The following is an 11,981-nucleotide window of genomic DNA, read 5'->3' as shown; positions in this document are numbered from 1 at the left end:
TGAAATCCAATTTAATTTAAAGAATGGTCGGATCTAAGACGTCACACACATTCCCTTCTAAATGTCTGCTGGTTTGTCGATACTGAAAATGCAAAAAAAAAAATAAATACAGTCAACAGAGTTATGCCATTTAGCGCCCGATGAATGTGGTGTTTGGTTCGATTCCCGAATGGAGGCCCTCTCTCACACACACTCCTAAATGATACGAGAACACAACAAACCCACTGCTTTTTCTGTCCCTGCTTATTCACAACAAAAAGTCTTTCATGAAAAGTCAGTGGGGAAAAGCTCCTGCAGGGAGTCGTGTTGAGGGGGGATTGGGGGCTGTGGGGGTGCTCTGACGTGTAGCAAGAGAGGTAAATACAAGAGGTGGTAGGAGTGATGGCTTCTCCATGGTAAGTGGGAGGACGGGGTCATCTTCTAAAGCGCCGAAAGGGCCTGCTGTGTGATTTGGAGTAGGGCTCCCAGCGCTTCCTCTCCGGCGGCTTGTTGTAGACGTACGCAGACGGGCCCGACGGGTCATCATCTGGATTCTCCTCCATCATCTGCAGCTTGGCCTCGATGGCGCGGATCTTGGCGCTCGTACTTGACGGACAGAGAGAGGGGGAGAAAAATGGAGGAAGTTAGTGACGAGGCTCAACAAGATAATACCTGTGGCGAGTATATGGAGGGGGCGGCGGTGGAAGGGGGGGGGGGGGGTTAAACGGAGAAATGCAAGCTGAAGCGCGGACTGAGAGGAGGACGCGCGGCAGGTGAGAGGAGTAAAGAGCGGCAAGATGACGCCTCGGCGCCTCGGAAGGGAGTGTTTTTATTTCCTCTCCTGCCAGGCGTGAAGAGAGCCATTTGGAGGCCACACTAGAGTCCAAGTGTGCGGCGCCGTCTCCAGGAGAGCCCTTGAGATGGCATCCCACGCTCGCAGACTGTCTCCCTGAGAGCTCTCACTCTGCTTTATTTACCGGGACTGCAGACATGAAAGAATGGTAGCACTCGCCGGCATGCAAATACGCTCATCTGACGTGTGCGGGGCTGCTGGGACCATTCTGTAATTGGGATGCCGTAAAAAAGAGGGGCGTTCCACATGGCCGTTATGGGTCACCTGTGAAACCGTATCAATGTATCATGCTATCACACGTTTGATTACTTACTTGCATTAGTTATTTACTTACATTGAAATCAAAAGGTGCCCAGCAGGAATCCATATATGTAGTGTTATTATAGAATTCTGTTAAATGTGGTTTGTACAAATGGTCCCTCAAAATGTACATAAATACAATAACAATAATAATTAATAAATACAATAATAAAATCACCCACATAATTAATACAAATAAAATAAAACAAGATGAGGGTCTGGAGGCCAGAACCGGACTGGACAAAATAGCTGCATGTCTGTCCTGTCCTGTTTTTTTTTTTTTGTTTTTTTTTTTACACCCCCCCCCTCGCGCCCCCGCTCAATCTATTAACTTCATTCAATGCCATACATTTTTCAAACCCTGTCCCCCTCAATGTTTTGACGATTTGGACGTATTTTTCAAGGCCCACACTAAACACCCATGCCACAGCATCAACAACACAAAAATGGTTGCTTTACATGAAAATAACAATTGTTTTGTTTACAATTTTGACATCCGTAACCGAACTACGTGTGTGCATGTGAACGCATGTGTTCAAATTTCCTTCCAATGAGTAACCTGTAAACTACAAGGCCAGCTGCCTTTTCACTTCCTGGTTGCTGCAGAGTGTATTTCTATGGGAGGGATGCATGCCGAGTTCTTATAAAATGCACCTCTGCCACCCTGTGGTAGTTTTTTTCGCCATGATCTCTTCTATTGTGGAGTTGCATCATCACTTCTTTGTTCTTGGGAGCGAAAAAATAAGTATAAATACCTCTATGGTAGCTAATGAGAGAGAAATCCCAATTAGAGAGCTACCACCTAGTGGGGAAATTGGACTGTGGGTAGCATACTGAAAAATAAAAGGATTTTGATTTCCGCACAGTGGACGAGTTAGCATGTTGGCTACACAGTCAGGGGATGGGAATCTCGGTGTGAGTTTGCATGTTCTCCCTGTGTATACATGGCTTTTCTCCGGGTACTCCGGTTTCCTCCCACATTCCAAAAACATGCTAGGTTAATTGGCGACTCCAAATTGTCCATAGGTATGAATGTGAGTGTGAATGGTTGTTTGTCTATATGTGCCCTGTGATTAGCTGGGATAGGCTCCAGTATATAAAATGGATGTATAGATATTTTTCACTGTGGAAAGAGGCTTGAACCAATGCAATGTTCATGCTAACAAAATGTGTGCTTTGTGTTGTACTAGGAATGCACAATATCGTTTTCCAAGCCGATACCGCCAACTTCCTGCTTCTCATGGCCGATACCGATATATACACATACAGCATATATCCCTCATATGGTAATGCGGTTTGATTATCGCTATCTTGCGTTGATTCATCAATGATCCCTGTTTAGTGGATGAATACAGTCCAGTATTGGTTTAAAAAAAACGTATTGAAGCAAACTGTACTCACTTTTGGTCTGGAAGAAGCATTTTCCAGCATAAAAATGGCTACATGATGTTAAGTAAATGAAATATAATACAGTACAAATAGAGTACAAGGCAGAAGCAGCCTTATAATTGGGAATAATTGTGTCAGTGTTCAGTGAGACAGGTACTCGGCTCGTAACTAAGAACCCTGGAGCAGGACTTTTATTTTGGTCTGAGGAGTAGTTATTAGGGGTGGACGGTAATTACTGGGCCCATATGAGGGACTACTATGTATGTATTGGTTTTAACAATTCATCGTCTCGAGTTATTGCCGACTGCTCTAATTGTGTGAATATAATTTGGTAATGTCAATAAATGCATTGTTTCCTGTGGCATACGGTAAAATACGAGAATAAATGCGTGTAAATGCGAGTGTGCTCAAACAACCTGAGGTGGTTTGTCGTTAGCGCTCCATCTGCCGCCGACCCGCTGCTGGATGGCTCCAGGCTGGACGGCATCGTCTTGTCGTTGCGGAAACCCTCAAACCTCTGCACCACCACGACGACGACGACGACGATAACCACGGCCGGAGAATAGGCGACGGGAACAAGCGGCGATGGAAACACAATTAAGCACACACAGAGGATGGAGAGAGACGAGCAAAAGGTCAGAGAAGTGGAAAGAAGGCATCGGGTTATCTCACACGCACACATCTACAGCGGAGGAATGGAGGAGATAGCTTAGCATTTAGCATCGTGGCTACAGAGCAAGCTGCAGGAAGAGAGAGGCATGTAAGACTAAGACAAAGAACACGCTGCCGTCTGCACTCATTTCCTGCGACACTCGATTCTCTCCACACCTGCGGAGAAATAAAGAAAAAACGGGGACAAAAGAAACAAAACAGTCATGTGATATTCAGAACAAAGCCCAGCCATTGGTGCTGCGTGGAACAGGATGTGAAACCAGGGGTGTCCAAGGTTTTGGTGTACATCAGCTCAGCATATCTAACGTCCAAGTTGAGTGTGTGTGTATGTGTGTGTTGTGTCCCACACTGGTGTATGAATGTTTGGTGGCAGTCGGCCACCCAGGTCACTTGTAACTACACATGTAGATTACCACCACCAGTGTGTGACTGAGTGAATGAATCATGGGTTATTCTTCTTCTTATGATTATTAATGTCCAAGAGGCCCCTGCATCCTTGTATGCGGCCCTAAGCAGAAAAAGCTTGGACACCCATGGGATCAACATTATTTGGTAATATTAAGACTTTTTCTGCAAGTAAAGATTAAGATTAAGATATGGCTTTATTCGTCCCTCAGTGGGGAAATTTGTATTGCACAGCAGCAAGAGTACAGAGTCAGTTAAGCAGTACAAAATACACAATATAGAAAAATAAACAATATAAACAACCCAAGTATTAACAAAATCAACAGTTTTCCCAGAGTTATTACAATACACTATGTAGATAATATGAAACGAAAGAACGGAAGATCAAAGCAGAAGGTATTTATAACGCTTCGGTAAAAGATGGCAATTGTTCCAACAAATCGGCAGTGATGGAAATGTGTGTGAGCGCAGGGTGTGATTCATCTCTATTCAGGATATCCCTCCACTATTTGCCAGCCGACAGCCTATTGTTAAGAGACAGATCCCAGTGCTCTACTTTGTAAACTAAGTACCTCCGATGCAAGGCGGTCGTAGCGTTTGGTGCACACCTTCTTTGCACGTAGCAGACATCCTACGGTAGGAGTACTCCCCCCACTGATACACACTGTGTGTGTGTGTGTTGCAAATGCAGGTGCAAGCATGACACTTACCCTTACCTGCGCGTGTGCCCATCGCACCACCAGCTTCTTGGACAGCGCCAGCTTGCCATTCAAACACTGAATGGCTCTTTCGGCCTCCTGCGGAAGAAAGACGAAAATGGAGTTAGTACTGTAATAGTAATAGTTCAGCGGCTCTGATGACAGCGTATTAATGAAGTACTTAATCCGGCTGCGTGGCTATGTTTGAGTAAGCGAGTGCTGAAGATAAACACACACTTCCTCGGTATAACTCTTCAGGGAGGACTTCACAGCCCGCCAATAGACACTGGCCGTGAAACGAGATGCTTATCTTCGTCCCCCCCAGCTCGGCTCACTCTAAAACAAATACAAGCCGCCCAGCTCATAAAGTCTAGACGTCCACCCCAGTGACAGACACACTCATGTGGTGCCGTCGAAATGCAGCAAATAAAAGAAATACAGCCAATTGTTGAAGATGCACATATACTGAAAAAAATACCAACAGCAACTGGAAAATATGTGCTAGAAATTAATATATGTAAAAAAAAAGAAGCTTTTTTTTTCCTCCTTGGCACTAAGCTATTCAATATTACATTACATGATTGCTCATGTGAATATGCATCTGCACAAAGGAGTTTGATATATGACACTAAGTAACATACGTAACAAAAACTAACAAGAAAACGTTCAAATACATCATCAATAATTTGTTGATATTTGACCAGTGATGCATCAGTATTGAGCTGGTGTGTATATATATATATAGGGAAAAAACATACATTATTAATATTTTTTAAATACAATTTTAAAAAATTAGGAAAATGTACAAATACATCATTAAGAATTATTTGATATTTGTCACGTGATGCAGTAGGGCTGTAGGGGAAAAAACATATTATATTTTTAATAAAAATAAATATACTAAATTATGCTACATTTGATTTTTTTAAACATAAAAATCCACAATAACTCCCCACCGGCCTCCAATATACATGTGTGGTGGTCAAATTTGTGTGGAGACATAGCACATTTGCATGTCACTTTAATGGACGCTGGCGACTGTTTACGTCTTTTTTTTAAGTTTATTTGGAACATGAAAAACATCCAAAGCACAACAAACTAACCAAAATCAATTAAAATAAAAATACCTATGTATATATTGTGTGGAAATATGGGGTAATAACTATAAAAGCAATCTTCACTCGCTAAATGTACTGCAAAAAAGGTCAGTAAGAATAATTCACAATGCCGCCTACAGAGAACATACTAACTCCTTATTTCCTTATTTTATCACATTTATTACAAATAAATACAAATATCATCTTCAAACAGCAAAAATAACGCATAAGGCTAAAAATAACCAATTACCGAAAAATGTCATCCAATACTTCTCTACAAGAGAGGAGAAATATGATCTCAGGGAAGAACTACACTTGAAACACTTCTATGCTAGGACTACGTTAAAACGCCATAGCATTTCAGTATGTGGAATCAAACTATGGAATGGATTGAGTAAGGAAATCAAACAATGCACAACGATGAGCCAATTCAAGAAACAATACAAGCAGTTGATGTTTGCTAAATACAAGGATGAAGAGTCTTGAACCAGTCATGATGTGCTATATATATCACTATATTGACACATACTATGGTACCCATTATGGCATTGTATGGTCATATCGTCTCATACTTCGGTACAAGGTGTATTATTAAAAAAACAAACAAACCTTAAACTGTATTATGGAAAAGCAGGAAGTGAACAAATGTAACAGTTACTGATTGTAAAAGTACCAGACGGAGGGGTAGGATTTAATAAGCTTTGCTTCTTCCTACTCCTTTTGGACATGTGGAACTGGGAACTGCTTATGTCATGCACTCAATTGTAATCTGATGCATGTTCAAATTAAATAAAACCATTACCATATATAAACTTACACGTGTGCGAAAGGGAATGGGAAGTCAAGACTTATTTAGTCCACCCAGATTCCAAACTCATCCCAACAAAACATATATTATTCCTTGTATACACAGAAAAAAACCCATATCCAACCACCCTCAGCCCTCTTTGTTGCATCAAGCAAGGTTTTTTTGTTGAGCATTATGATTTCACACTTCTGCGGTCCCTGAACATACCGTTTGAAATGCAATACTTTCCCCAATGCTGCCACGGCTTAGTCGTGCTCTTGGACTTGAACAAATATGTACTGCTTCTTTCAAAAAAATAAGCATCAGATGACTGTATGTGTGTTCAAAGAGCATGACAATTCTTCTGATGTCTGCGACGCCCGGAAAAAAAAGTTAGAACCTGAACGGATTCTTTCCATCTTGACGCAGACGGAGCAGCGCCGCACGAAGCTGGTGTGAGCCTACAACAGGCATTTGAATCTTACGGAACTTATTCTCTCAGATGCGGATGAGGTGTGCTGACACACAGAAAGTCCCATTATAATGTGTCTATGGGCGTGGCCAAACCTTGTCATTGTGGTCCAAATGTATGTGTGTTGGACACTGATGCAAAAGTATTGGGGTATGAAATGAAAGGAGAAATATTTACTTTTTTTTTTTATTAAACAAGTTAAAAATATAAATAATAAATAACTACAAGTGTTATAGGAACCTTAAGTATTTTTTATACCTAAATAATAAATGAATTACAATTCATAGAATTAAATGGAAACAATTTAAAATATAAAAATTAATGTAAAAAACAAACACTTTTTAAACGTTGGCATTAATCTGGTAAATAAAGTCAACTAATAAAATTGATGTGTGGCAGACACTGATGCAAAAGTATTGGGGTGGGAAATATACGGCAGAATATACACCTTTAAATTTAAAAACAAGTTTTTTTTAAATACATAATAAATAAATTACAATTAATATATTGAACTTTTAAATAAAAAAACAAGTCAAATGTTTTTATAATTGAAAAAAAATTAATTATAATCAATAAAAATAATAAAAATAATAATAAAACTTAATGTGAAATATTCCAAACACTTTTTAAAAGTTAGTATTAGTAAAAAATAAACTACAAAAAATTAAATAATTTACAAAATAGATTTTTTAAAATGTTTTCAAAATGATAAAAAATGCATAAAATGTAAACACTTATAAAAGTTGTGATTAATCTGGTCGGTACCTCTCTGGTGTTAAAGTTGACAAAGCAGTACCCACGGGGCTGCCCCTCTAGAGGCCCAGACTTATGGAACAGGAAGTCAAACTGTTTAACGTTTCCAAACTTCTCCAGGAGCTTGACCAAGTGATACCTGCAAAGAGAAGGCATCCATACACAAAGCAAGTGAGTATGTACAGTGTACAGTATCTTTATTGAGTGCTGATACTAACTCTTGTCATCCTGTGCACTGCTACTGTAGCATGTCAATCTGTCAAACGCATGGGATAATGACAATGCCCCCAGCCACCCCCACCCCACCATGACACCTTTTTAGCGTTGGCGGTGGCACGGCAGAGACAGTAAATCTTTTATTGAGACAATGCAGCGAGGATACAGTAGCAGGACAATGAGGGAATAAAACAAAGGAAACCTCCAGCTCCCCTCCCGAGCGCCGCGCTCTGCACAAACAACATCCGAACCAGCGACTGAACATAGATATGTCCTCACTGAAGAGCTATGTGCTGTGTGTGTGTGTGTGGGGGGGGGGGGGGGGGGGTAAGCGACTGGCCTCGAGCGGCATGGGAAAGAAAAGTGTCTTCTGGGAAAAGAGGCCATACAATGAGACCTGCGTCACCTGCCGAAACCGAGGCTCTGCTTGGCTGCACTTGTGTTATGACTCATGTTCAATTAAATGCATAAGGACCCCCCCCTTTTCCCCCACTTCAATGCATTCTCACAAGCACTTTGCAGGGAATTGAGCACCATATTATGTTAAACGCTAACATCAGTTGACGGCCGACGTTAGCTGCTTGGACAACTCCAGGAAGAGGTATGGGTATGATAAGCTTCAGCTGATTGACAGTTAAGGATTTTGACTGGAGCTGATTGAATCAGGTGGGGGAGGATGGAGCACACTACCTGACGGCAACCAGCAGAGGCGCTGTTTTCTGTTTTTCTGAAATAAGCGCAACATAAAGTCTGCCATGGGAAATTCTGCGACATCCGAACGATGGCTACTTTTATTTTTACTCAATACAAAACACTGACACGGAAACAGGAGATGAGATGGCCACAGTTTGACACTGGAACAGATTATTTCAAGTTTCCCTCTTCGCTACTGGATGCTCCACTGCATTTTAGCATGATTTTATACTGCTGGTTTACTTCACATAGAATTAAGGAATAAAAATTGGACAATTGGACCAGGTTTTTCCTCCTCTACTAACAGTGACCATACTTCCGTTACTGTTCAGCTGATGTTCAGTTTGTGTGCCTGTCACCACAGGGGGCGACTGTATGACAATGTGACAATGCTACAGGCTGCAGCAGAGGTCTACACTCCCGTGACGGGTGCTTTGCACAACAAATGACTTCTGCTTTTCCCAGACAACACCCTGCAAGCCCATCTTCACCAGTTGATCACATGTGTCAGGCTCAAGGCCACAATGGGCACGCCACTTTGTTTTTTTTGCGGTCTGAGATCACAATACAAAAATAATGGAAGTAATGCATGTCAAAAAGACACAACGATTTTTATATATTAATGAAACCGTATATTACATAAAAATGAAAAACATCCCAAAGAATGTTTCTCACTAAAAATATTTGTTCTGTCCAGTCAAAAGAACATTTTTACTGCATGCATTTTTTTTCCAACCCCCTTTAAAAAGGACAAATGCACTTTTTCCCATTCACAATTCCTATGTAAAACACGAACACGTCTTTCACTCTTCTGTGTTCTAAAGATAAACAATCAGATAAAAAAGAAGATAAGAATGCACGCAATGGGACGCACCTATACCACTTCGAACGCCTTCTGATTAAAAAACCTCAAAAAAAAAGTGCCAACATATTAACCAAGCTACAGCGACGTTGTTAACATTGTTACGCCCAAGAACTATGTTACTGGTTTAGTGACACCTTGCCACACCTCACCGGCTTGCTACTACACGGCTCGCTTCACCACACACTTTCCCACAATGCCTCAGGCCAAAAGGCAAAGGAAAAAGCAGCGATATGTTTTAACAAGGATACAAAAACGCTACAGTGCAGCAGAACGACGCCAGGACTAAAAGGGACGGTCACAGAAGTGAAATAACACGTGTCACTTAATCATCAGTAAAAGTGTACGGTGAAGGGGTTTACAGCCTTGAAGCATACATAATAAAGGGTAGACAAGGGAACACTGCATAATCTTAGCATGCATTTGGACAATACCAACCTAAGGAGGAAAAAAAACCCTCCTTGGCAATGTTAAAAATACAGAATCCAAACAGAGGCCATGTGCGTAAATGCGAGAGCGTTTACAATGCAAGACACTCCAAGAACATTTTTGGATACTCGCAGAAGCACCACAATGGACCGTGTATCTCACGGGAGCCGTAAAAACCACCGGAGGAAAAGGAGGAGGAGATGGGGGGCGAGGAAAGGGTGGGAGAGCGTAGGGAGAGTGAGAGTAAAGTTCAGACAGGGAATGTTGGCGGCGAGGTGAAAGGTTGAGGCGGCGGGAGGATACGGAGAGGTGAGAAGCCCAGGGAGGGCAGCCAGGTAGTGGGAGGAAAAGGAAAAGCCGTGGGGGGGTGTAGTTCCAGATAAATGATGGCGGGGGGGTGGAGCTATGACAAAAACAGTACTAGTGTCCACCTCAGTGAATACTTTACTTTGGAAAGTAAAGAGACAATGAAACGAGGTACATCCCAATCAAGAAAAGAAGAAAGTTTTGGAATGACCCAGCCAGACCACAGATGTAGATCCAATGGATCATCTGTAGGGTGCCCTGGAAAAAGCAGCGCTCTCGGAATCAAGACAGACTTACCATTCCTGCAAGTAACAGTGGGGAAATGTATGTGCTGTAATTTGAAATTTTGAACAATTTTCCAAATAACTTTAACTGCAGGTATGGAAGTTCGCCGAGCACAGTGGAGCAAAGACCGTATTGCGAATGCAGGAAAAGGAGCTATAATTAATCTTCTCAATCAGCAACAGGGGGCCGTGGGCATTTCTCATGTTTTCCCTCCACACGGTGAGCCGCTAGGCTATTTAAACAGAAGTGGAGCAGAGCATAGCAAAGCAAAGGGAAGGAAACGCCTGTCTAGACGCCCACCAGAGCTGCAGCATGTATATTCTGCAGAACCCCCCACGGGCACACAAAAGCAATCTCTTATTATAAAGGTAAAACAATTCTTTCCAGCACATTGCGCAATAAAGGTGCTGTCGACCATGTACATTGGTGCTATTTCACATTGAGACACCTTCCAAGAAGCAACAAGAGAGGCTGCATGAGTATAATAGAATATAAACAAAAAATAATTCATAAAACACACACAGAGCTCCAGGTTGACACTGAGAAAGTAAACAGGGCAGGTGGGTGAAGAATGATGGCTGCCCACTTTTGCAGAGCGGCTCCACGCCTCGCTGCCTCTTTTTCACACACAAGAGCGACGTCTGCTCAGTCTCAGCCTGTAACACACACACACACACACACTACACACACAGTTCATCAATCATGCACACAATGCAGTGCCTCTCCTGGAGGCATAGCCTGGCAAGTTTGGAAAGCAAAGTTTGGGATTTATAACGCAGGCTGCCAATCATCATCCTCATGTCTTAAAGTTGGCAGCATTGCGTGTAAGCTTTACGGTGGAATGTTGATTTACATTTACTACTCGTGACATTTTCTTTAGTTACTATGACACAAGTGCTGATCATGGAGCAATTGTCCCTCCAAAGTCAGTATATACTGGAATAGATTATGGTGGTTAGACAATATCTACAGAAAGCAAGTCATTTACTTACTCAGTGATTTTAGGATCAATGTTGCCTATCCACAATCGGTTCCCCTCATGGGCCCCACTCTCGGAAATGATGGAGGCATTTTCCACAGTCTCTGCTGCAGACGACATGTGTCCTCTGAGGGGGGAAATATAAATCATTAACGCAATGTTCAGTAGTTCTGGAGTGCTAATGATAAATTACACCAGCAATTACAGGCGGAGCTCATGCAATTGCCGTCACAAAACATTAGCTAACAACATATTTATATTACCGCGAGAACATCACGGGCAAAGACAAATTATGTTATGTGGCGCCAATTTGTAGCTAAACATCAACAATACAGGGGACAAGCTAGCTCGTAAAGTTAGCGCTATAAGTGACTCCCAGCTGGACGTCTAACGTCCATTTTAACCGCTTTCGGCTTCTGTCTATTCATAGTAAAGCAAGAAACACATTCATTAAGAGTAACAATTGGCCGGTGAAGATATTACGAGACGGCTTTATTGTTGCTAGCTGCTCGCTTGTCAGTGGCTACTAGCACTTACTCCTCGCTAAGTCAAACTTCCTCCAAGAAAACGCGGCTTCTTCTCCCACTTGACTTCCTTCTAATCCCACTTTCGGGGTGCTTCGCCCGTGTCAAATACTACAAGGGCTCATTTTTATATATATATATCATGTATTTCTTCTCATTTAGTTGCTGATAATGCAACTGGCTTTGCAACCGTCTAACAACAAAGGCGCATTGTGATGTCGTAACAGTTGTCACTGTAGCGCAGTTGTTTTGTTGTTTAGCACATGCCAAAAAGCACAGGGA

At 42.0% G+C, this 11,981-nt stretch overlaps 1 protein-coding gene across 3 annotated transcripts; it reads right to left on the bottom strand.

Annotated features, from left to right (window-relative positions):
- Positions 1 to 412: 412 nt before the first annotated feature.
- rbm18 (RNA binding motif protein 18) lies at positions 413 to 11,918 on the bottom strand. Of its 3 annotated transcripts, XM_058057508.2 has the most exons (6): positions 11,713 to 11,918; positions 11,189 to 11,302; positions 7,418 to 7,544; positions 4,309 to 4,395; positions 2,938 to 3,038; positions 413 to 585 (listed from the first exon to the last, which is right to left on the bottom strand). In XM_058057508.2, the coding sequence occupies exons 2-6, from the start codon at positions 11,293 to 11,295 to the stop codon at positions 414 to 416; spliced, it is 594 nt and encodes a 197-aa protein (XP_057913491.2). In that variant the 5' UTR covers positions 11,296 to 11,302; positions 11,713 to 11,918; the 3' UTR covers position 413. The 3 variants fall into 3 exon arrangements, with proteins under 3 accessions (XP_057913491.2, XP_057913493.2, XP_057913495.2); XM_058057510.2 differs by lacking the exons at positions 413 to 585; positions 2,938 to 3,038 and adding an exon at positions 3,054 to 3,349; XM_058057512.2 differs by lacking the exons at positions 413 to 585; positions 2,938 to 3,038 and adding an exon at positions 3,054 to 3,349 and having other exon boundaries at positions 4,315 to 4,395.
- Between the last annotated feature and the right edge of the window lie 63 nt (positions 11,919 to 11,981).

The sequence above is a fragment of the Doryrhamphus excisus genome, linkage group LG19, assembly GCF_037039965.1.
Source record: "Doryrhamphus excisus strain RoL-2023G ecotype Guam linkage group LG19, RoL_Dexc_Guam_v1.1, whole genome shotgun sequence".
NCBI classification, from domain to species: domain Eukaryota; kingdom Metazoa; phylum Chordata; class Actinopteri; order Syngnathiformes; family Syngnathidae; genus Doryrhamphus; species Doryrhamphus excisus.
Note: the sequence above shows the minus strand (reverse complement) of the source record. Positions and strands in the feature narration are given on the sequence as shown.